The sequence below is a fragment of the Macaca mulatta genome, chromosome 14, assembly GCF_049350105.2.
Source record: "Macaca mulatta isolate MMU2019108-1 chromosome 14, T2T-MMU8v2.0, whole genome shotgun sequence".
NCBI classification, from domain to species: Eukaryota; Metazoa; Chordata; class Mammalia; order Primates; family Cercopithecidae; genus Macaca; species Macaca mulatta.
The window spans coordinates 20,209,717-20,235,158 of record NC_133419.1 but is presented as its reverse complement, the minus strand read 5'-3'; the positions used below and the strand labels follow the sequence as shown (position 1 = coordinate 20,235,158).

General features: G+C 51.2%; 1 protein-coding gene and 1 long non-coding RNA gene across 2 annotated transcripts in view; both read left to right on the top strand.

Annotated features, from left to right (window-relative positions):
• LOC106993243 (uncharacterized) overlaps nt 1-25,442 on the top strand; it is a 227,929-nt gene that overhangs the window by 15,640 nt on the left and 186,847 nt on the right. The window contains exon 3 of the long non-coding RNA XR_001439429.3: nt 17,152-17,296. This is a non-coding gene — a long non-coding RNA (uncharacterized LOC106993243). The remainder of the gene's footprint in view (nt 1-17,151; nt 17,297-25,442) is intronic.
• Nucleotides 458-957, top strand: LOC100427104 (putative uncharacterized protein FLJ41423). Its single transcript, XM_015114465.3, is given in 2 exon segments — nt 458-683; nt 686-957. Coding segments are annotated over 2 exon segments (498 nt in total).

Below are 25,442 nucleotides of genomic sequence, written 5' to 3'. Positions count from 1 at the left end.
TATTGGGGAATTAACAGGTGAACAGCCATCCAAGTGGAGAGGCACAGAATACTTCCGGTCCTAGCTCTGTCTCCAACTCAGTGTGTAACTGTGGACCGTTTCGGCCTTAGTTTCCCCATCACTAAGATGGGAGATTGGCTGTCAACTCTGCCAGCTTCCTGCCTGGAGTGCAGCCCTGACACCCTGCCTGCAAGACACACGTTAGCAACGACCGTTCTCTCTACGCCAAACTCATTTGTCTGAGCATATCAGCAACACGACACCTCTCAGTTCAGTGGATTTGATGTGAGCTCCGGCCCCTGGCATACCTAGCATGTAATACCTGCAAGCTGAAAAGGAGCATTTGAAGGCAAACTGCATGGCAGGAGGAAGCCTGTAGGTGGCGCTGTGGCTCCGGTTGCCGAGCTGCTCTCCGAAGATCCATTTTCAGAGGATCTGGGAAAACCGGGCAGGGTTGATGGCAGCTCTTTCTTCTCGGTGCCCTCGCAGTGCAGCAGGCCCCGCTTATTTGCAAGAAGTAGCCAGGTCAGCCCACTGGGCCTCCCCACCCCTTGTGCCCCTTCGCATGTTTCAGAACACTGTCTTTTCCTCTGGGTCCTTCCATTCGGGAGAGGAGGAGGAGGAGGAGAACCTGTTGAGAATGGCGTTGGTGGGGCAGGGGCCGGTTCCCCTGTTTCTGGGGACCCTTTCTGTGCTGGTTGCAGGCAGGGGCCCTCAGTGTGGAGCTGCGGTGAGCCTGTACCCCGTCGTATTTGGATCACAGCCCCCGTGACCCCCAGCGCCCTCCAGGCACTCCACACCTGCAGTGATTCGCTTGGTATTTTAAAAGCACTCCATCTTCTGCCTGCTGCCTTCTCTCCATTTATCTGGGTCCGGCTTTTCGCCGGGCCATCTAATAAAGAATCCAGGGGGGAGAATGATGGGGGCGAGGAGAGGGAAAGTGCTAACATTTATTAAGTGCCCGCTGGGTGCCCAGCATTTCCTCAACAACCAGAGTAGCGGTCTTTCTGCTTTCTTTCAGCTGCATGACGCTTTCCTCCATCCAAAATCGCAGGCCTAACCTGGCCGTGTAAAACAATACCAGGGAAGCACCTCTGATGGAAGGGGATGGGGCACCTAAGGCCCTGTCCCTCACCATTTCTCATCCTCCCCACTCCTAACAGACACTTTGATACTTCCGTGAAACCTGGATCTAAAAGCTCTGAGCTCATTAAATCTATATATAACTATCCAAGGAAATAGTATCCCCACTTTTCTAATATAAAGCTAAAGGCCAAAGAGGGAGTGTGTAGGACCATACAATTTTTGTTTGTTTATGTTTTTTGTTTTTGTTTTTGAGATGGAGTCTCGCTGTCACCCAGGCTGTAGTGCAATGGTGTGATCTTGGCTCACTGCAACCTCCACCTCCCTGATTCAAGTGATTCTCCTGCCTCAGCCTCCTGAGTAGCTGGGATTATAGGCACACGCTACCACGCCCAGCTAATTTTTGTATTTTAACAGAGACGGGGTTTCGCCGTGTTGGCCAGGCTGGTCTCAAGCTCCTGACCCCAGGTGATCCGCCTGCTTTGGCCTCCCAAAGTGCTGGGATTATAGGCATAAGCCACTGCATCTGGCCCAGGGACATGATTATTAAAGGGGAGACAGCCAGACTGGGGAGGCAGGTGTGCTCCATTCTCAAGCCCATGCTTGCGCTGGCTCCGCTGGGAGGACAGTAGGTGCTTTGCTTCCTAAGGAAGGGCAGGAAGGGGCGTGGCTCCTCCAGCTGTACAGAGGACCAGGCCAGATACACATGGCCCTGTTTGGTGCTTGGCTCTCTGGTAAACTGCCTGCCACGGAGGAACTCAGGTAGGACAAGAGAACCGTGGGTGGTGGGAAACACATGGGGAATGGGTTCTGCGCCGCCAGTGAAATGGTCTTGCAGCCCGCCAGGCTCCGACGTGGCTGACTTTAGAAGAAATCAGCCAGCCATGGATTGCTGGAGATTCAGACACAAGCTTTCCAGGCCCTGATGAGTCCTTTTTTCCTTCCAGGACAACTGGGGTTTGAGACTGTAAGCTGTGACCCAGATCTTGGTTCCCATTTTGCACATGAAGAGAAGATTGGCCCTTAAAAAGCAAAATGCTTTTAAAAAAAAAGAATTCACTTTTTTGCTTGCAATCTATTGTTTGCTTATAATCTTATAATGAGCATCTATTTGGATTCAGAAATGCCTGGGTCAAAAAGTGATGTCGGTGCTAAGACCTGACTTCCTGCATCTCAGTTGCCTCCTCTGTAAGATGGCATCACAAACACTCCCGGTGCCATCGGGCTGCTGTCACTGGTTCTTGTGTGTGGAAATGTCAATCCCAGGGCCTGAGGTGTGCAAAGTCAATAGTGGTTCTCTCCCTACTTCCACCCCCTGGTTTTTCTCAAAACCCGTTGAATGTAGAATGTGTCCTAAATGGAAGTACTTCCACGGGGCACTGAGAGGATGGGTGATCTCTTCTCACTGCAGTCAACTGGCTGAAATGCTCACCTTTTCATTTTAGCATGTGAGAGGTGACATTCTGATCCCCGGAATTGTAAACTCAGACTCTCAGAGCGCTCAGGATGGCAAAATCCAACCTTTTCATTTTTAAGATGGGGAAATTGGTTTGCACAATGTCATGCAGCAGGTTTGCGGCAGAGCTGGAACCCACACCTGCTGATTCCCAACCTGGTGCTCTGTCTGTCATCCTGGGTGACAAGGAGCCATGGAGGCCACAGGGAGAAAGGACCATGGGATGCTGTCTTGATCCCTCTGTCCTGTGACTGTGAGGGAGGCTCACTCTGCTCTATGAGCCCCATCACATGGTGTCATGTGTGGGGGTGAATGGAGCCTCCCTCATAGAAACAAAACTCCAAGAACTAGAAAGAGCCAGGTCGTTATCCAGATTCATAGGGAGAGCAAGCTCCTACCAGAGGCATCGAGGGGTGAGGAGGCCCACCACACTTGGAGTTGAGTCCCATTCCTGCCTCTTGCCAACCATGTGTCCTGGGCAGGGGATTTTTCGAGCTGAGCCTGCTTCCTTACAAACTGAGGAGAGTAAAATTACAAACCTATAGGTTATTGTGAAGATTCAACAAGTTAATATAATACTAAAACTTAATGAGCGTACACTATGTGTCAAGTTGGGTTCTAAACTCTTTATATGTATTTGCTCATTTAATCTTCATCACAACTCATAGTTTGCTGCTAAGGGAATGGAGGCTCAGGATGGTTAAACAAACCCCGGGGACAAAATTGGAGAGGACAGTGTAGATTTTGAGCCCAGGTAGCCTGGCTCTGGCACCCCACTCTTAACCACTGTGCTCTTTGACCTCAATTTTGGCAGAATCCAGTGCTTAGCACATAGAAGCTCCAAAAATGTCCACCCCTCCCTTGCTGTCTGTAACCTTCCTTCCTCATCCACCCTGTCTGGCCCTCAAGAGTGGGTTCTAGAAGCAGGGTTCTGTTATTTCTCAGATACCAAAAGTTGACCCAACTTGATTGCTCTATCTTGAGTTGTTTTACTTCTCTGTTTTGTTGTTGGTTTTGGTTTTTATTGCTTATTCTTTGATCAAAAGCAAGACTGAATTGCCTACCAAGGCAAATCTGATTCTGTGCTCCTGAGCACCAAGCTAGCCTCAGTGCTCAGCTCAGCTCCTAATGCCAACCAGTGAAGGAGCATGGTTTCTTGGCTTCTAATCGCTCACATGCATGGCTAAAGCCCCAGCCCCACACCGGCTTCTTGGATACAGCTGACCAATTTTGGGGAAAAATACACCTTCTTGTTTGTGGGTTTCTGGCCACACTTGTTCAATTTCCTGGTTACTATAGAGACCTTGTCAACACATCCAAATACTCTTCTTAGCAAAGAAATTTGTCTTCTCCCGTCTCTGTATAGCCCCAAAGAACACAGGGTCTCAGGAAGAAGCAGGAAAGGCTTAGCCTCTGGGCCTTCTGAGCCCACCCCAGGCTCTGGTTCCCTTTTAGCTGCTTTCACACTTTGAGCCTACAGAGGATAAAATGAGGGAATGAACAAGGAGCACTGTTTGAGTGGGACTAAGCTTCAGGGCAAATAAAGGGAAGTGAATCAGAATAACGGAGAATCTGGGCAGAGTATTTAAACATTCAAATTTCTTTCTTTTTCCAGTGACCTAAGGACAGGCAATCTGCCCTGGGAATCTGGATCCCTTACTCTTAATATTATGACTGGAAGGGCAAGGTCAGCGCTCCCAGTGGACCGGATATTAAGGTTGGGTCTCAGGTCTGCTCCTGACTGCCGAGGCCAGCAGCTACAGTGCATTTATACAAATGGTTAGCGGAGCTCCCAAGCTGCCTCCCGTCTTTCCATCTCTGCTTATTGAAAGCTTACCCGTGCTTTATGACCCCGCTCCAATGCCACCACCTCCAGAAAGACTTAGAATCGATCTCCTCTTTCGCCCTTGTACCTCTCGTTATAATCTCATCTCTCATCACCTCCTGCCCGACGTCATGGTTGCTTGTATGTCTGCCTTTATTCCAGAGATTCTCATCAAGCTGTAATTATGGGGCAGGCCCAGAGCTAGTCACTGGCAATGAGAAAGATCCAATCCCCATCCTTATTTCAGGGGCTCCCATATGCTCAACAGCCTGGCAGAGACGGACAAGTCCACATGTAATTAAAGCAAATGGAGAGGGATGTGCTGAGAACCTGGGGCATCTCTGCCTGCAGATGGGGAAGGGGTGATCCAGGAAGGCTTCCCAGAAGTGATGATGCCTGGCTTACATCTTAAAAGATGAGTTTCACAGAACAGCATAGGGGACAGGAGAGAAGGGACAATTCACAAAGGCGGAACAGCATGTGCAAAGCCAGGAAAGTGTGAAGTCTTCAGGGAAGGAGCCCCAAGGAGCCCAGATAGCCAGTGTCAGGGGCATCCTGAGGTGGAGGGGCAGGAGGTGGGATTGGGCAGGCAGGGACTGTCAGACGGCAGAGGACCTACTATGCACTGCTTAGCAGCTTGGGCTTTCTCCTGCCAGCCGTGGGGAGCCATGGAAAAGTTTTCAGGAGGCAAGAGACCTGACAGGGTTTGTCTTTTAAAAAGACAACTGGGGCTGCTGAGTGAAGGATGGATGGTTGAGAGGCAAAAGGTGAAGCAGGGAGGCCAGCTAGTAGATGGTGGCCTTCATCCACACCATGGTGTGGACCGAGTGATAGCAGTGGAGGTAGAAGTAGGAGGATTTGAGATCTGTTTAGGAGGCAGAATTGGCAGGACCTTGTTGTTGATGGGATGGGAGAGAGAAAGGGTGAGTCGGAGATGACTCTCAGAATTGCAGCATCATTGGCCAGGGTGGATGATCAGATCTGAGGAGGAAAGTGGCACTTTTGGCTTAGGAAATGCTGATCTAAGGAGCCTGAGGGATACCTCAAGGTGCATCTAGATGCCCTTCCCTCCTCTTTCCCCTGCTCCCTAGGCCAGCCCTTGCTATGGCTTTTCCTCCAACCTGTTGTCTAGGCCCACACTAAGGTGGTAGCTTGGAGTTAGATCACCAGATTTGGAAAAAGTCACCAGACGAATGTACTCCTACTGCAGATATTTGAGTTGGACTCCATGTGCCCTGCCTCCCTGGGGTTTTCAAACTTCCAGGAGAAATCCAGGAGAAAGAGGACACAAACAGTGGAATTCCAGGTTTGTTAGGAGAGAGATTTAGCAAGTCCTTCTCTAGGGCCTGAAAACACACTTGCTCAGGCTGCTGGGCCTGCTCCTCTCAGGTCATGGTCCTGTGTGCCCTGGTCCAGCCCTGCAGCCTTCAGTCATGCACCCAGCCTGTACCACCAGCCACAAGGCCCCAAGTACATCCTTTGTTTTTCCTGGGCCTACTTCTTTATCAAATAACAGAATTGTGCTCCTTCTCTTCCCACCCCAACTCCCTTATCTTCTCTTCTTCCTCAGTGATAAGGAACAAGGACTTCAGAATCAGGTAGATCTGGGTGTAAATTTCAGTCCTACCACTTTCTACCTGTGTAAGTTACTTCACTAGTACCTTAGTCTCCTCATCTGTAAAGTGGGGACAGTAATGGTACCTACTTCATATTCATTCATATTCAATGAGACAATGTATGGAAAGCTGTCAGCTCAGTGCCTGGCACCCAGGAAATGCTCAAAAGCCTCCAAGGTCATGGCCATCACGGGCATCAAGGTTCCCTCCCTTCCTCTCCCCTCCCATCCCTCTCTGATATTCTTTGCAAATACTCCCATCACAAGGCTTTCTCTGCCCTGGGCTGCCAGCTGTCCAGTCTGGAGGCAGAGGACTGAACTGAATGACCCCTCAAGGTCTTTTTGGTTTGAGAGTCTTGAGTTTTGGGAGCATTCTCCCTGAACTTTCTTCATCTGGGTTCTCATGGTGATGTGGGCCCTGGCCTCTGTGGGTCTCTGTCTCTATTTAGTTTTTCCAAGTCACCTGGAGGCTTCTTCCCTCCACTCCCTACTCTCAGCATCCCCTCCTGGGTCAAGACAGGTTCAGGCATGCACACTGTCCATCAGTCGTCATGGCCCACCTGCTGGCTCCCCAGTGACTGGGTCTCTGATTGGCTTCCTTCTGCATTTCCCAAGGATGTTCTAAGGAGCTTCACGTGATTCCCCCTGCCTGCCCGTGCGCAGCATTTCTGAAGCCAGCTTCAGAGCAGAGGGAGATTGCTTTGGCAGAATGAGTTTTTTTGGTTTGTTTTGTTTTGTTTTTTGTTTTTTTGAGATGGAGTCTCACTCTGTCACCCAGGCTGGAGTGCAGTGGCATGATCTCAGCTCACTGCAACCTCTACCTCCCAGGCTCAAGTGATCCTCCTGCCTCAGCCTCCCAAGTAGCTGGAATTACAGGCACATGCCACCAGGCCAAGCTAATTTTTTGTATTTTTAGTAGAGACAGCGTTTCGCCATGTTAGCCAGGCTGGTCTCGAACTCCTGACCTCAAGTGATCCAGCCGCCTCGTCTTCCCAAAGTGCTGGGATTACAGGCATGAGCCACTGTGCCTGGCCAGAATGAATTTTCACATTCTCTGTGCCTCCTTTGTGCCTGGCAGTTCCTGGTGCCCAGAGAGCTTGCCTTTGTGTGATTTCTCTGCTGATTGCCTTGGTCCATGTCCCTGGGTATTAGGGTTCTCCAGAGAAACAGAACCAATGGGGTGTGTATAGAGAGAAAGATTCATTTTAAGGAATTGGCTCACACAATGATGGAGGCTGGTGTGTTCAGAATCTGCGGGATGGGCTGGCAGAACCAATGGGGCAGCTCAAGCTCAAAGGCTGTCTGTGGCTGAATTCCCTCCTGCTCAGGGCAGGTCAGTCTTTTGTTCTATCGAGGTCGTCAGCTGATGAGATGAAGCCCACCCATGCTACAGAGGGCAGTCGTTTTACTCAAAGCTCACTGATTTCAGTGTTAATCTCAACCCTAAATCACCCTCACAGAAACAGCTAGGATGATGTTTAACTCTGGATCTGGGAACCGTGGCTCAGCCAAGCTGACCCATAAAGGGAACCATCCCACCCTGTTATTGGCAAACGTACCAGACACATATCCCAGGCCTCGGAGAGGCTGCCACTCATCTTGGATTCCAGACCACACAGTAGTAAGATTTTGTTCCCACTTCCCCAGAAGATCATGATGGGAAGCCACCAGCCACTAGGTGTAACCTCCGCCTCAGCCAGTCAAAGCCACTTAGCCTGCCGCAGCGCAGGACCTGGCTCAGGCCTGGGGCTGAAGGCTGCATGTTGGTTACTGAGTGTATAATGGAGGTTGCAGGGAGGGGATGAGGGATGTTGCTGCCCCCATGGCCTCACAGACAGTAATTTTCTTTCTTTCTTTTTTTTAAATTTATTTTGAGTTTCATTCTTGTTGCCCAGGCTGGAGTGCAATGGCACGATCTCAGCTCACTGCAACCTCCCCCTCCTGGGTTCAAGCAATTCTCCTGCCTCAGCATCCTGAGTAGCTGGGATTACAAACATGCACCACCAAGGCTGGCTAAATTTTGCATTTTTAGTAGAGACAGGGTTTCTCCATATTGGTCAGGCTGGTCTCGAACTCCCAACCTCAGGTGATCCATTGGCCTCGGCCTCCCAAAGTGCTGAGATTATAGGTGTGAGTCACCATTCCTGGCCAGACAGTAATTTTCAAACCTGGCTGCATACCAGAATCACTTTAAGGTGTAGATTCCCAGACCTCACTATCAGGGGAAATTCAGAGGCACTAGTCAAATCTAGAAAGATCAGGGCATCTAAATTATTAGGAAGTAATTAATGTATCACCATAGAAAACTCAGAATGAGAGTGGAGCTGTGAGCGTCTCCTGGGGCCAGGTATTCCTGTTTCTTTCAGAGGTGAGGCACCTGGTCCCACCCATCATTTCACACTGAGTCACCTGTTGACCCATCTCACTTGAATGACTCCCGGGATGGAGGCCTGGCTCCCTCCAAGGCAGCGCCTTGTGTTGGAAGAAGGGCGATGGCGTGAAGCCTGTCTAGCTGTACCCTCCAGCTGCGGGTCCTCACTCCAGCTCTCAGAACCAGAAGGAATTTGTCTAATTGCTCATCCACTGGAGAGCCCTCGAGGTATTGATGACAGTTTTCATTTCCTGCTGTGTCTTCTCTAGGATAAAAAATCCCCAGCCCTCTTACCAAGCCGTGTCTCTCAGCATGAGGCCCCAGCAGTGGACTCTGCTTAGGCTTTTGTTCGGCCCCAACAAGGCCTACCCAAGCAATCACCTCCTTCCTTCCAAACACTCCACCCCCATTAATGTGGCCACAGCCACGTGGCTGCTTGTGTTAGCTCCATCACACTGTGGATAGAACCCTCCAAGCCTGAGCCCCCAGCCTGCATCCTTATCCTCCTCCTCTCTTTTGCCTTAACTGTACCACCTGGAAGAGGTGCTTCTTCAAGGTCCTGGGCACTCCGGAGTGTTCTCCTCCACTTAAAAAGCACAAGGATGGAGGTCAGGAGATCGAGACCATCCTGGCTAACACAGTGAAACCCCATCTCTACTAAAAATACAAAAAATTAGCCGGGCGTGGTGGCGGGCGCCTGTAGTCCCAGCTACTCCGGAGGCTGAGGCAGGAGAATGGCATGAACCCAGGAGAAGGAACTTGCAGTGAGCTAAGATTGCACCACTGCACTCCAGCCTGGGCAACAGAGCGAGACTCCGTCTCAAAACAAACAAACAAACAAACACAACAAAAATAACAACAACAACGCCACAAGGATGGTCTCCAGGCACCTGAGAAAACAGAGTCTGCTGCCCTTTAGGATCTGCCACCTCTGAGGCTGAGCTGACCCAGATTCCGGTACCCTTCACAGGAGGAGCCACCACAGTGGAGAAGGAAGCTCATGGCCTTTGGAGAAGGGTAGGCTTAGGTTCAAATCCCAGCTCTCCCTGTAGGACTTGGGGCAACTGATCCTCTCTTTCTTAATCTGTAAATGCTACCTACCTACTACGGCTGTGCTGAGACTTCCGAATAAAGTGTCAAAGCACCTAGCCCAGGGCCAGCACATAGTAAGCACACCTGAGTCTAAGCTCTCATCTCCTCTTGAGGGACTTAGATCTTTTATCCCTTTTTCTTTCCCATCGAATCCTCCAATTCTAGCCCCTCATGTGGAAGAGCTGTATTGACTCAACACACTAATACACCAGTACACCAAGGCACTAGTCAAATCTTGTGACTTTGAGCTGAGAATGCCCCCGTGTGGGTTGTGTGACCTGGGGCAAGCCTCTTCCTTTCCTCTGATTGTGGTTCTTTCATCTCTGATTTGAGATGTGCAGGCTAGGAAGTCACATTTATTTATTTATTTATTTATTTATTTGTTTATTTATGGATACGGGATCTCACTGTCACCCAGGCTGGACTGCAGTGGCACAATCATGGTTCACTGCAGCCTTGACCTCCTGGGCTCAGGCGATCTTCTCACCCGAGCCTCCGGAGTAGCTGGGTCCAAAGGCATGCACCACCACACCTAGCTAATTTTTTCATTTTTGTAGAGATAGGGTCTCACTATGTTGCCCAGGCTGGTCTCAAACTCCTGGGAGCAAGCAGTTCTCCCACCCAGGTCTCCCAGTGTTGAGATTACAGGCATGAGTCACCACACCCAGCCCAGGAAATCACTTTAAAGCCCCTTCTAGCTCTGCCTGTCGGGTCTCCCCAGAAGCCTACTCGTCTTTTGGGACCCTTGGCCCTGGGAGGGAGCTGGCGCAGATGTGAAAATCACCTAACGAGCCCCCACAGAGGAGGCTGGACCATTCCTCCTCCCCACTCTGCCGGATTTTCATGTGTGCGTGTGTGTGTGTGTGTGTGTGTGTGTGGTTTTTTTTTTGAGATAGAGTCTCACTCTGTCGCCCAGGCTGGCGTGCAGTGGCGCGATCTCGGCTCACTGCAAGCTCCACCTTCTGGGTTCACACCATTCTCCTGCCTCAGGCTTCCCAAGTGGCTGGGACTACAGGCACGTGCCAACACGCCCGGCTAATTTTTTTGTATTTTTAGTAGAGACAGGGTCTCACTGTTTTAGCCAGGATGGTCTTGATCTCCTGACCTCGTGATCCACTGGCCTCAGCCTCCCAAAGTGCTGGGATTACAGGCGTGAGCCACTGCACCCAGCCCACTCAGCCTGATTTTCAAGCACCCGATCATCTCATTCATTCCTCAGACACCCACATGTCCCCACTTGTTGGCAGGCACGATGACGGCACAGATGAGAAATGAAGGGTCTTTCACCTCAAGATACTGACAAGCCAGCAGGGCAGACAGAGAAGCAAACAAATAGCTAAGCCAGGGTGACAGGAGCTATCCTAGATGCAGCAGACATGGAAAGCCAGGGAGTACAGAGGAGGCAACACATGATTCTGCCAGGGACGAGGGATGGCGGCGGTTCAGGGAAGCTAGTGAGAAGCAAATGTTGGCATTCAGGCGTGAAGGATGGGTAGGGGTCTACCTGGTGGGAAAGGGAGAAGGGGCACTGCAGACCAAGGACACAGTGTGGGCATTGGCCCAGGGATTGGAAAGTCCTATTCCACTCTTGGAATGACCTAAGAGTTCAGCAAAGTTTGAGGAAGTTGGCTGGGAGATGAGAGTGGAGGCACGGGGGCCAGCTGACTGTCTACTGTGGAGATCCGGACTGGAGGACACGGGAACATGAACTAGGACAGGGCATTTGTCCTTAGTAGGCAATCTGGGGACACAAAGACCAGACAGATCTGGATCCTCCTCTCCAGGGACTGACCATCCATCCAACCATTCACTCATCAATAGATGTCGATTCAGCACCTATGCTGTGCCATACGCTGTGATGGCAGTGAGCCTTCTCCAGGAGGAAGAAATGACCTGTCCTCCTGTGCATTCACTTCCCAGGGTGGCTACAAGAAAGCGCTATGATCTGAGTGGCTTAAAACTGCAAAAATGCATCTGCGCATAGGTCTGGAGGCTGGAAGTCTGAAATTGAGGTGTCAGTAGGGCTATGCTCCCTCTGAGACTCCAAGTAGAATCCGTCCTTGCCCCTGCCTGCCTTCTGCTGGTGGCCATTCACCTTGGTGTTCCTTGGCTTACAGACACATTAATCCAGCCTTGGCCTCTGTCATCACGTGACCTTCTTCCTGTGTGTCTGTCTCTGTATCGCTTCTCCTCCTTGTCATAAGTGTACCAGTCATATAGGATTAGGGCCCAACCTAATTGAATAGGACCTCATCTTAACTAATTATGTCTGAAAAGACCAGATTTCCAAATAAGGTCACATTCACAGGTGCTGGGCGGTTGGGTCTTCAACATCTCTTTCTTTGGGGGTTGGGGAGGTGGAGACACAGTTCAACGTACAATGCCAAGTAACCACAATGCACTGTGGCAACTACCTTAGAGGAACTGGGGACAGGCTGTGAGCATTCAGAATAAAGAGTTCTTGCCAAGCAGAGGAATCCTCAGCGGCTTCCTGGAGGAGGTGGCCTTTCAACCATACATTGACAGGATTTAGCTATGGAAAAGGAAGGGCATCCCAGGCAGAGGGTAGTGCAGGAGTACAAGCATGTAGGAGGGAATTGCAGGGCAGTAATTATATCACTCTTTATAAGCAATACTCAGAAAGCCCTCTCCTCTCGCCCTTCTGCCTGCCTGCCCCCAAAATCTTATACATGCCGAGCTCACTCCAGCCCATCCAATCTTGCACTTGCATTTGGTGGGGTTTGGGAGAAAACTGCTGCCCGGAGTCATCCTGACATTCCTATTCATGTCCAAACCTGGATTTGTTTTTCTTGAGCTGCAGTGAAGAAAAAAAATAATAAACTCTGTATTTATCAAGCAGCAAACCAGTAGGAAATTATAACCTTTTAAAATAAATATGTATCTAATTATAGGAAAGCACCGTTTACTTTTGCAGTACTGTCAGGATTTCCCCGGCCAGCCGAGTCTACAGATAATGTTCCAACTGCCCCCAACCCCCAAATCTCACTGGGCATTAACCTCAAAAATACCACCTCTGCCGGTCTCTCAGCAGACAGTGATTTAGGCTGTGCTGAGATGCCCTGAGCAGGCTGGAGAGGAACCTGATTCCCTGGACTTTCCTTTTAGAGCCAGAGGCCCAGCCCCTTCATTGGCTCCTAACCACAAAGCCACAACCCACACCCACAAGAATGTCTGTTCTGCCCAGCACACATCTCTGTGGTTGGCAGCTTTCTCCCTTGCAGAAGAGTCAGAAGTCCCAGAGGGAGCAGAACTGAGCCATCTTGGGGAACGAGCTAACACTGAGGGCTCGTCTCATGGCAGGCATGGTGTGAGGCCCCATGCTTCACTTCTGTATTCCTGTCATCTGTAAGTCCACAGACAGCAATCGAGCCCTGAATGTTGCGTCCACACACACACCATGAAGAACAAGTAAGGAAAAGGAGTAAAGTGTGTAAAGTGCCAATGGGAGCCCAGGCACCTATTAGGTGCTTATAGGAGGCAGCTGTTGTTATTCATGGCCGGCACCGCATTACTCTCCACCAGGCACTTCCTATGATGAGTTCATTCTTTCAGCATCTATTCATTAAGCACCTGTGATGCAGCAGGTACTGCTATTCACCTGGTTCCCTCCCTCCCTTCTTCCCTCCCTCCTTTGCACTGGGGCCTGCCCTGTCTGCCCTCTTTAATGCCTAGCCCCCTCCTACTGCACTCCTGGCTCACCCAGCCCTGTTTACGCAGCTCTGCTTTCCCCCTCGTACTTATCACTTCTGATACTCTAGATGATTTATGTTTGTCTGTTATTCTTGTCTGTTCCCCACAACTACGAGGGAAGCTCTAGGAAGGTGGGTCTTGGTAAGCTCACTGCTCTGGTGGCAGCACCTAGGTCAAGGCTGGACACGTAGCAAGTGTTCAATTAGTATTTGTTGAATTGAGTTGAACTTTGATCACTGTCTTTGGAGATGGACAAATCCAGGTGAAATGCCCACTCCTTGCTAGTGGTGTGACCTTGGACCTGTGACATGGCCTCATTGAGTCTCAGTGTCCACTTCTATAAAGTAGAGAATCCGTGGGGATCTGAGCAGGTAGGATGCTTGCACAGCGCAGAGCAGTGCCCGGTGCAGAGATGCTTCTTGGGAGCTGGTAGGCAGCTTCTGAGGGTCAGGCGTGCAGTGGGAATTCCATGGTTCATGGAGGTCTCAAGTGTTAGCGGGTCTGGGTTTGAATTCTGGTTCCCATCACTTCCCAGCTTTGTCACCGTAAGCAAATCGTGTAACCTTTCTAAGCCTCAGTTTCCTGTTTGTAAAATGGGAATCAAACGGCACCCCTACCTCAGAGAGTCATCATGACATAGTATGAGGTTGTGTCCATAAAGCAAGCTTGCAAGTAGTAGGCATCCAGGGAGTACAGTCTCCCCCTTCACTTGTCCCAGCTGGGGGCTGTAAGAAGCTTGGCAGCAGAAACCTGCAAATACCCAGGGCTGCTGGGGGCATTGGCCCCTATTCTTCATGGCCATCCATCCCTCCTCCCATAATTACCCAACCTGGGCCTGCCAGATGTGCTCCCAAGAGGATTCCACCTCCCCAACGCCAGCCCACAGCTCCCTCCCCAAGCCCCAGCTCCCCCAGCCAGCATCTCTCACTGTCTTTGGCACTAATGGGCCCTGCAGGCCTCCGAAAGATGATGATCGCTCCCCCCAGAGCCCACAGCAAGTGCCAGAGGAAGAGGGATCTCCTGGGCAATGGAGGGGCTCCCCCAGGATTTGGGGGTATGAGCAGCTGCCTTCCAGAGGGGTCACCTCTGAGCAGAGAAGGATGAGGAGGGGCTGCCGCTTGGCTCTGGCTGACTCTGAAGCTGACAGTCAATGACAGGGTGGGCTTGGGCTGAGTGGGAGCCTGAAGGGGGAGGTAGCCATGGCAACCTTCCCTGACACTCCATAATAGATGCCCCAGTGCCTCGTGTGTCTACATGAGGCCTGGTGAGGGCCAGTGGGTCCAAGATCAGTCACTGCCCAGCCTTGCCTACTGAATGGGGCTGTCACTTTTGAGGACTGTCCTGCGCCTACCACCACAGAGCTGGTGTGAAGTGGCAGAGGTGGGGGAACTCCGAGCCCTCCAGAGCCTGTAGACACCTGATGCCTGCACACCAGGCCCCTTAGCAGACACAGGAGAGGGGGGAGGTGATGCCTCTGTGCACCAGCACCCAGTTTGAAGAGTTAGAAACGTATTTATCATCCTAAAGGTGGGGCTTTCACCTAATGCTGAGATACACCAGTTACCACATGGGTCTGTGTCTGGCTTCCCTATCCTAGCCACTTGAGGGGCACTGATTTGAAAGGGCCTTGAATAGCTCTAGTCTGGAGACAGATGCGTCCCTGAGTTCTGGGGCCCTCGGGCTGGACAGGGGTGGGAAGCCACAGAGTCCAGCACAGGGGATGCACACGGGACAGAAGATGTGCATGTATCCAGCACTCGAGGTTGGCTGGGGCGACACTGAGCAGCCCAGGCTGGATGCTGGGCACCAGGTCGCTCCTTGAGGCTGCAGTGGGTTGATGTGTTTTGAGCCTTTTGCCCACAGTATCTCATCCAAGTCCCAGAACCGCACGTGAGGAAGTTGCTGTCAGGAACCGCATCCTCCAACCAGTGAACTGAGGCTTAGTGAGCTCAGGTCACTTTCCAAGGGCACCCCCAAGTGGCAGAGCAGTTTTTAAAGCTGGCTCAGTCTGCCTCCAAAGCCCATTTTGTAGAGGAAGAACTCAAAGCCAAAGGAAGTCAAGGCTACCCAGCTGTAAATACCAGAGCTGGCAAGCTCTGAGGCTGGGTCCTTAACTGGGGGTTGGTGGGTAGGGGGAGGGGTGTCTGTGAACTTGGGTGGGAACAAAATACAACTTTATGTTCACTCACTTGTAACTAAAATGTAGCATTTCCTTCAAGTGCAAATGTAAGCAACATACCACAGTTCTGTTTACAGCACCTGTGACTTCATTGCCACTGGAAACCACAGGTATTTTCACATCACACTGTAATTGTGACAAAGATCTTGAACTATCATTTGTGCTCATCACTGCTCTGAAATTACAGTAGTTAGTAGACCTGATGTTAGATCTTATAATGTAATGCATTAATAAATAATTTAATGCACATATATTGCTATATCCCACTTTTATGTATTTATTTTTTTTGAGACGGAGTTTTGTTCTTATCACCCAGGCTGGAATGCAATGGCACGATCTTGGCTCACTGTAACCTCCACCTTTTGGGTTCAAGCAATTCTCCTGCCTCAGCTATCTGGGTAGCTAGGACTACAGGTGTGCACCACCACACCAGGCTAATTTTTGTATTTTTAGTGGAGGGGGTTTCACCATGTTGGCCAGGCTGGTCTTGAACTCCTGACCTCAGGTGATCTGCCTGCCTCAGCCTTCTAAAGCGCTGGGATTACAGGCATGAGCCACCATGCCCAGCCTCTAATTTTACATTTTTAAATTATTTTTGGAAATATATATAATTGACTTGCTTTGTAATCATGCATACTTTACGCATTTAAAAACATTGTTTTGAGAAAGGATCCACAGTCTCTAGCAGCCGGTCGCAGGGGTCATGGCATAGAAAATGTTAGGAGACCCAGCTCTCAAGCCAGTGCTTCTAACCACTAGGCTCACCTCCCTCGCAGATACTGAGCCTCTATGCCATCACTTTGCTTCCAGAGCCATGCAGAACAATAAGCTTGGACTAGCAGCCTCTGGAGGCTTGGCACATTTGAGTGGGGTGTACCCCACTTCCTCTTTTCCCTATCTGACCCTCACCCACCCTTTCCAGTCCCTTGGCCACATCAGAGTTAAAATGCCAAATTCTCTGTAGAGCCCAATCTTTCGATTTACAACCAAGTCAGGTTTGTGCCGATTTTCAGGCACCAATTATGGGCCAGCTCTCTTGGACCAATTAAAATGTGCAGGTGCAATAATGTCGACATCAACAGTCTGGGGTTATCTCAGCAGATATTTTTCATGAAATATTTATGAGAGACTGGGAATTTTAACCATTTAATGGCATGCTTCCCCATTCTGCTAGGGCTTCTTGCAAATGGAGGAAGAGCTCGCAAAGGGTAAGGGCAGAGAGGTGGCCAGAATCTTGCAGGAGGAGGGAGAATGCAGCTGAGGGCTGAGAAAGCCCAGGAGTGGGTGTAGGGGGGTGGGGACAGGACTTCTTTGAAGGTATTGGGGGGAAAAAGAATCTGTAGAATTAGATTAATCAGGGGGCTGGTGTTCTGGAAAGAGCCCATGTGGGTTTTGGGAGACTCAGGTTTTTGTTGGGATTCTGCTATGCACTTGCTGGGTGATCTCAGTGTTGTCATGTGCAAAAGGGCAGAAATGTCCATCTGCTTTGTGCCACCTCCCAGGGTTGTGGTGGGAATTAAATGGCAGCGTGAAGAGGAGAGGGCTTTGGAAGGGGTTTGGCATTGCCCACAGGGAAGGTTCTCTGCAAAGGGACTGTGCCTCCAGAAGGGTGGATATTAATGATGCCCCCAGTTTCTCATGCCTCTGTGTGTTCTTGCCCTTTAGTAGTTCCTCCCAGATCATTGACTCTGGCTTGGCCCTATGATTTGCTTTGGCCAATGGAATAGTCACCAACTGGGTTCAAGCAGAGCTTGCAAAAACACCGGTGTATTTTCATGTTCCTTTTGCTCTTCTGCCTTTGTCTTATGAATGTGTTCAGGCTAACTTGCTGGAAGGCTTCAGAAGACCTGTGAGTAAGAGCCAAGATTTCCCAGACCAGACTACAGCCAAGATCAGCACAGCTGTCTACCCAACCTCCACCTCACCACAGAGAATGGAAGAATCACTCAGCCATCCTATAGACTGTGAGTAACAATGAATGGTTATTGTTTCTAGGCACTGAGTTTTGTGATGGTTTGTTACGCAGCAACAGCTGACTGCTACAGAGATGTTGCCCACCCTCACAGCCCCATGGATCTCTGTGCTTTCATTGAAAAGCAAAAGCAACCTCTGTTTTCCTCTTCTCTGTGGCCACCAGGGCTGCTGCCCAAACAGAGAGGCAATTTGCTTAGTGGCAGAGGTTGTGACCTCCAGAGTCAGACAGTCCTGGAATCCTATCCCAGCTGTGTGACCTGCAGTTAGCTACTTAACCACTCTGTGCCTCAGTGTCCCCATCTACAAAAGGCGCAGTTTCTACCCCATCGGATTGTGGTAAGGACTAGAAAAGACATTGGATGTAAAGTGCATGACACCAAAGTGCTCCAAATGACTTTTTTGTTGTTGTTTATTTGTAGTGGTGGTTGTTCAAATTTTCCCCCAAAAAGCCTCTGCTTATCTTCCTCAGCCCAGATTGCCTGAATTTTTTGCCAGGATATCTTCCCAGTGGAGGGAGACAAGGAGAATGGGTAGCCACATGCCTTTGGTGCAGATTTCACAAACACTGTGATTTTTGGCAAGCAGAGTCTGCCAGTTGCATAGGAACAAACCTTCCTGATAACATCCCAGTTTAACCATCTCCAAAGCACTTTCATATCCATGCTCAGATTTGAAAGCCTCACAAGAATCCTGGGAGGTGGGCAAGGCAGGAACTGGCAGCCCCATTTTATAGACGAAGACACTGAGGCTTGGAGAGTTCCCCTGACTTGCAGAAGGTAAAATGTGGCCCAGGTTATCTGGTCACAGAGGAGAGCTGCCCCTGTCCTGGGTCACTCAGCCTCTCCCACAGGGACAGGTCTCAGCCGTGGAGATGCTGGAAAGAGCTCTGGAATCCCTAATGAGGGGCTACACCCTAGAGTCCTAAATGTCCCTTTGTAGAATATGATTTTATTCCCTGAGCGGGAGGTGTCTTCCTCTCCCTGAGCCAGTAGAGTAGTTTGGGAGTTACACTGGGATATCTCTTTAGTGTTTAGCAAAATCAGGATTTTAAATTTAATCGTGATTAGGCAGGGTCCCTTCACACTGTCTGTCACCCCCGACAGAGTTAAAACACCAATAGCAATGCTGGTCCCAGTGGAGATCCTTGTCCTTAGCGTCGTGACGCCCAGGGAGCCTGGTTATGGATGTAGCCAGCTGTCTCCCCGACTCTCTCCTTCAGGCTTAGCCTCACCCGCCAGCTCACTGGGTGCAAACAGGAGGTGGAGGGGTTCTTGCTGTGTGTTATGTGTTTATTCATGGGTTTACTCAGTTGCTTCTCTACAAAACCAGACAGTGCCCCCTTTTCACCTCTCCTTCCCAAAAGTTACTTACAGAGTTTGCCAAGAAGGCTGGAAAGTTGTTATGGCTTCCGGAAGGCCCAAAACACAACCGAAAAACAAAAACCAAAAACAGTGCAGCAGCAATATTAAACAGCATTGTGGGAAAGAACTGCCCTGTAAAATGGCTTTTGTGTTGGCCAGCTCCCTTCCACGGCGGGTAGACTATTAAATGGGTGTAGCCAGAAGGAAAGGGCCATTTTGCCGTCTGCTCTATTCCCTTACTATTCTATCATAAGCATTTTCCTTGTTGCAGCACATTAAATTATGGTGTACGCACCAGTAGAATTTTAGACAGTCATGAAAAAAATGATTATTACAAAGACCAGATTGTTTCGTGGAATGCACCTTCCTGATGAGGCAGCACCCTTTCTCATTCTGTGCTTTGTAAAAATTGCGAACTGGCTCCCAGGCCTCAGATGTCCCCCGGAGCTCCCTGTCTGAGGGCAGAGCAAGGTACAAACCATCTCAAACCAAGCTGAGCCCCGTGGTCTGCAGTGTGCCAGCCACAGGCATAGTGTGCACCCTGCCCAGACCCCTGGCAAGCCCGTATGCCCAGTCCCAACCCCACACTCATTTTTGGATTGGTGCTGCTTCTAGTTTTTCTCTCTGATCTGTTACTCTCCTAGAACATAAGGGCCTGGGAGGCAGGAATCTCAGTTTCTCAGACTCTCCCATTATCCTTCTATAATATTTGCATTAATGGGGACAGTGATGGTGGTGATGATGGTAGGAGGAAGCTCAGTGCCTGCTAAAGCACTCTGGGACTCACAGACTGGAGTTAGGGTCCCAGGACCCTCCCTGACCATCTTGCTTTGGCGCTTTTGACCTTGACTTACACGAGCATCGTCTCTGATCCTCATCACTGCTTTGAGATGGTGAAATGATCATCATCCCCATCCATTTTTTGAAGTTGAAGAAACTGAGGCACAGTTTAAGTAGCTGCTTCCACTGTGATAGAGTGAATGAGGGTTCGAGAAACCTGGCTTCAAAGCCTGCCTCCACCCCCTACTGTCTGATGCTGGCAAGTTTTGCAACCTCTCTGTGCCTCCCTGTCCTCACAGAACCCAGCCCCTGCACAGGCTTAATAAATTCTAACCACTCATCCCTTCCCACACGCTGTGAGCAAATAAGTGCTTGGGAGCTGTTGGGCTCTGGGTGGAGAGTAGCTCTGCCTGAATCACACGGGAGCAACTGGTATTGCGTGGGCACACCACCAGTGGCTGGCAGGGTGGGCCTCTAACCTCTGCCACCCCCGCCTCGGCCTCTGGCTCCTTTCTCTCCAATCTCGTCCCACTTTGCTGTGAAGAGCAACCTTCCTGCCTCATGCCCTCCTCTGGGTCCTCCCAGCCACAGCAGCCCCCAACCCACATTCTCACCCCCCTCCAAACAGGCTGTCCACGGAGGGTCTGCCCTCAGCCCTGCATTGCTGAGAGAGCCACACTGGTGGTGGGGGACCACTGAGGGCTCCTGGACGGGACGCTCTGCAGATGATGGGGGGCCAGGAGAGGGGCGGGGGTAGCGTGATGATGAGGAAGGAACGGGTTGAGGGGGCTGAGGAGACAGAGCCCACAGGGCAGGAATGAAGTGGGAAGCAGGGGCCTAGGATGACCCCCACAGCTCGGTCTTGAGCCCACAGAGGAGCAGGTTTGGGTGAGAGGTTGAGTTTTATTTCTGATACGTCGCAGGGAGGCGCGGGGAGAGTGGGAGCAGGGATCTAATCAGCAGGTGCCCAGGAGAGAGGCCTGCGCTAAAGACTGCCTGAGCCTCTCCTGCCCAGCAATAGCCTTGGGGCTGGGGAGTGGGGGGATTGGAGGGGGTTGGAGGAGGAGAGGGGAGTGTGCTCTTGGCTGTATTCTGTCCTCCCTTTTAGCCTCTCAGGGCACTTCTGTCCCCTTGGGTAGGTCCAGATGGGGCAGCAGGATGCTAAATCACCGTCCAGTCCAGAAGTCAGCCCCTCAGCTTGTGACCTCCTTTGGTAGGAGAACTCTTTAGTCTGTTTATCCATCCTGACCTTCAACCCATCAAAAGCAAAATATTTGGTTTTTAGAAACTGCCTGTTTGCTTTTCTGCTTCCGGAGGCAGCCAGAGCTTTGAGAGACCCATCCAGATGTGGGCTTGGAGCAGTCAATCGCCTACCCTTGAGGACTGAGCCTCTCGGAGGGGAGGCAGCCGTCCCTGGGGCCTGAGTCCCAGAGTGGGCCAGGCCTGCTTCTCCTGAGAGTACGCAGGTGGCAGGAATCCCAGGGATGCTTAGCCCTGCTGGCCCATCTGAGGATGGGAACAGTGGGCTCCAGGAACATGTCTTTCCTGCCAGCAAGAGTTGGGAGGAGCTTACCGTGTGGGCGGAGTGGGGAAGCTGAGGTGCCCTGGACAAGCTCAGCTGAGCTGGGGTCTCAGAGTCATTCTTAGTCCCCCCTTCAGGCCACCAATTACTGCTCTGCAGAATTCACATGTGAAATACACACAGCTAAGGGGAAACAGAATCCAGCACTCTTAGAGCTTATATTTCCACAAGGAAGAGAAAACTGGCATAATCCTGCCTGCCCTGCTGAGCCAGAAGTCCCTAAGATGATCATCTCGTCCACCTCCCTCATCTTCTGGAGAAGGAAATCTGGAGGGTGAAGGGACTTGCCCAGGGTCACACAGCAAGTACCTGAACCCAGGCATCCTGGGTCCTACACAGCAGGGCTCCCATTACCCCAGGCTGCTCAGAGGAGTTAAAGGAGATGCCTTTGTGTTCGGGTTGTCGATCCTGTATTTCAGGAGAAGAAGCAGGTCTGAAAGCTCCAGCAGCAGCTGCTGGGTGCCCCCAACAGCCAAGAAGCCTGGCAAGAGGCTGCTGGCCCCAGAGTCCAGGCTCCCTCCCTCCCTTTCATCGCTGACTGTGTGGCCAGGTGAGGCCCGAAGGTGAAGAAAAGCAGGAGGAGATGGGATCTGCCTTTCTGTTTTAAGGGTCCTCTTAAATGGAAGGTGAGGAGGCAGAGACAAGTCTTAAAGGAGGCCCAGCTTTCTGAGGTTACCTCTGGGCTGCAGCTGAGCCCCGGTCTGTTTCTCAGGCCAGCTCTTGAGAAGCCTCGGTTACAACCCTGAGACTTGATCTCTGAGGGTCTGTTACTAGAAGAGGCCATTAGCAGCATTTTTTTTTCCTTGCTATTGCATTTTTACAGCCCACAGCTCCTCTGGATAGCATTTTCCCCATTAAATCAGATGTTTTGAAAAAAAAGAAACAGAAGAAAAAGGCCTGGTAATGATAACCATAAATCATAAGTCACGTTATTGTAAGTGGATGGCTTCCTGGCTTCCTGGGATTTGTGAATCAGAGGCAGTGTATGGGAAAGCTGGCTGTAATGAGGCGATGGGGGAGGCCAGGTTTTCCCAGGGGGGTGTCGTCCACCAGCCAGATACCTCACAGAGCCTTGCTTCTGGATGACTTCCACCTCGGCGAGGGGCAGCACATTGGTGGGGAGGCTGGGGGTTGGGGGGGGGGGCACCAGGGAAAAGCGAATCACAGGAAGAGAATGATGTCGGCTGCTCTGAACCCTGCTTGATGTTTCTATGAAGAGGCAGAGCCCCATCCAGGATGCCCCCAGCTGGGTTTCCGGAGGGTGTGGAGACCTTGGCCAGGATGCCTCCACAGGCCTGGGGTTCCCGTGGCCCATCCCGCTTGCTTAAGAGCTGGAGCCCTTGACGGACAAGAGAACTCACGTGGGTATGCACTGGGGGCTCCCAGGCTCCATCAGCAGTCCCTCCATGATCCAACCAGCTCTCCTCTGTGTGTGAATAAAGCCGTTGCAGAAGGGTTTAGCAAACCCAAAGAGGAGAATTTTCTAAAGGCACCGGATACACATAAAATACAAAGTGTCTGAGCCCTTCGGAGAAGGCCTAGGCTCTGAGGAAAGGGAGGAAAAGGATAGCTAAATGTTTACAAGCAAGCAGAGGATCTTACTCCCCAGACTTAAGGAAAGGGAAATGGGCACAGAGAGGCTCAGGGGCTTGCCCAAGGCTGCACAGCAGCCGCGGGCCCGAAGAGTCCTCACTCGTGCAGTCGAGGATCACCCGTCCTCAGTGGCTCAGCCAGGGAAAATGTATTTAGCACTGTTGGGGACCAGGCCCTGCCCTCAGGCCTGGAGGTCTGGAGGATGAAGACACATTCCTATCCTTCAGAAGCTTGTGCCATGGCAAGAGAGAAAGACACAATGCGATTGTGATGCCAGGCCTGGAGAGCCATGGATTATTTTGGATGTATAGCCATGGTTCATTCTCTGAGGGAGTTGAGACAGCGGGGGGAAAAAAACACACACAAAAAAACAAAAAACGCTGCACCAGAAGCAAGAACACAGATTCTAGGTGGGGACAACAGTGGGAGGGGTGGTCTCTGTGTGCGTCGGGGGCAGGGGAGGTGGGGTGGAGGTGGAACTGAGACCCTGCCCTGCACCACGCTTTGGCTGGATCTTGAGGGACATGTGGACGTTGATGGGGAACAGAAGACTCCGAGGAGGGTTGCTGGGGGTGGAGAAAGTCTGCTCAAAGGCATGGAGGTGCAGAATGGCAGGGCACAGCTGAGCTGCAAGGTGCAGAAGGCCAGCTGGGAAGGGTTCTGATACCAAAGGATTTTGGAGTTTGTTCCACAGGCACTGGGGATGCAGAGACAGATCCTAGGAAGGAGGAGCATCAGAGTGAGCTAGAAAGATCCCTCTAGAAAGGCCCCTCCCACTGTAGTGAGGCTGATGGAGACAGGAGGCCAGCCAGGAGGCTTTGGCCATGCCCACGAGGGAGGGAATGAGAGTCTGACCCCAGGCACTGGTTGTGGGGACAGAAGGTAGAGGGTAGTGGATGTGGGGAGTGAGGAAGGCGGGTTTCCTGGCTGCCTCTGAGGTTGCAGCATAAGGAGAACCCAGATAGGCAGTGGCAGTGTTAACTTTAGTCCTTCCTGACCTCTGACCTGGTCCACCTTTGCTGAACCACCCTGTCTCTCTGAAGCCCTAGTAATGTAAACATCCAGCTGGGGCAGTTTCCAGTCCCCGCTCCCCCATCCCTAGCTGTGCAACCTCGGACAAATCACTCCCCATCTCTGACCTTCTGGGCTTCAGTTTCCTTAGCTGGAAATGGGATGGCCTGGAAGCAAGGCTGACGTAAAGAGTATAAACTCTTTGCTCGTTTCAGATCGCTCCTGGCAGGAGACAGGCTCACTCAAATTCGGGAATTGGGAGGCAGTTTTAAAAAGGACTCTTTCCAAAGACCTGGGTGGGTGTAGAAAATCTCAAGGGATCGTTCGGTGCCCAGGGCTGGTGACAGTCATCCCAGTGACCACCTGGAAGCCTATATGGGGAGGGCCAGCTGGCAGGGACTGGGGCTGGGGCTGCAGCAGCCTCCCTCTACCATTCAGATGGGGAGCCCTGGTCCCCGGTCTTCAGTGGTCTACACCCCAGGAGACTGAGTGTGGGTTTCTCTTTGAGTGTGAGAAAAGCAGTGGGCAGCCCCAGCCAACAATCAGTCTCATATGGAGGTCAGCAGAGGTTCACTTTCTTGATCAGCTTCCTAGACCCAGGCCAAATCAGAGGAACAGGCCAAGGCAAGCTGCTAATTTAAAATTCAAATGTGTCCAAAGCCCTCACCCCAGGACCTGAAGTTCCCTTTTCCACTTTCTATGCCCCATCTGTCTCTCTGCTTCTTTTCTTCCCTCCATCTCTGTCTTTCCTCCTCCCCTCTTTACCTTCCTGCCACCTTTCTCCTCTTCCTCTTCCTTCCTCCTCTCTTCTCTGTCTGGCCTTCTCTCCCTATCCCCCACCTCTGACCTTACTTAACAGCCAACACCGTCCAAGAGACACTCCTCAGTCAGAATCACCCTCACTTTTTGACTTAACATTTGTGGACCTTGACCTGAGGGAGATGTGGTGTTGTGTAGGTGTTGGGGGCCCCCAATTACCCTGGTGGCTGTGTCTAACACATAGAGGCTCTTGAGGGATCCAGAGAGGTGTAGAACCTTAGCTTTCTGTTTCCACCAGCAGTTCTTGGCCATCCGCAGTAACTGGCCGAGTCAGTGCCTGGCTGCCCAGCACTGTCTGGACATCCAGTGGGATGATGGTCAGTCCTGGGGAGGAAGCAGCTGCTCCATAAGAAAGAGCATGTGTCTGCATGTGTGTCTGTGTGTATGTGTCTGTGTGCACGCGCGTGTGCTTGTGTCTGTGTATGCAGGGAGTGGACCAGGATTAGCCAGAACAGACGAACTTTTTCAGGTGAATGATGAACAAGGACAAAAAAGATGGGGACCATTTAAATTGTACCTAGTGTGTGCTAGGCACTGGGCAAGGGGCTTGCACATACTTTATCTAATTCTCACATTGGCCCTACATGGTTCCTCCCATTTTAGAGATGAGGAACGCAGTATTGAGGACCAGCTAAAGGCTCATGTCTGCGATAGGCTGTGTGAGGACTAGGGAACAAGAGTAAGCACAGTACAAGTCAACCACGCTATTAGTTGGGCACCTACCATGTGTCAGGCACTGGGTTATAAGGAAGCCTCCATCTGGCACAGTTCCAGAGCAGAGAGAAATGAAGCTGGTGACCAGAGAACCCCGCGACGTCAGGGGTGCAGATGACTTAGGCATCTTCTAGAAGTGCAACTCCTCCGTTGAACAGATGGGCAACTGAAGCCCAGAGGGAGGAAGTGTCTTCCCCGATGCCACATGGCAAGTCGTCCCATGCTAGCTCGCAACACTGCTTCTAAGGGCGTTTCTTCTTCTGCTAGGCTCCCCCT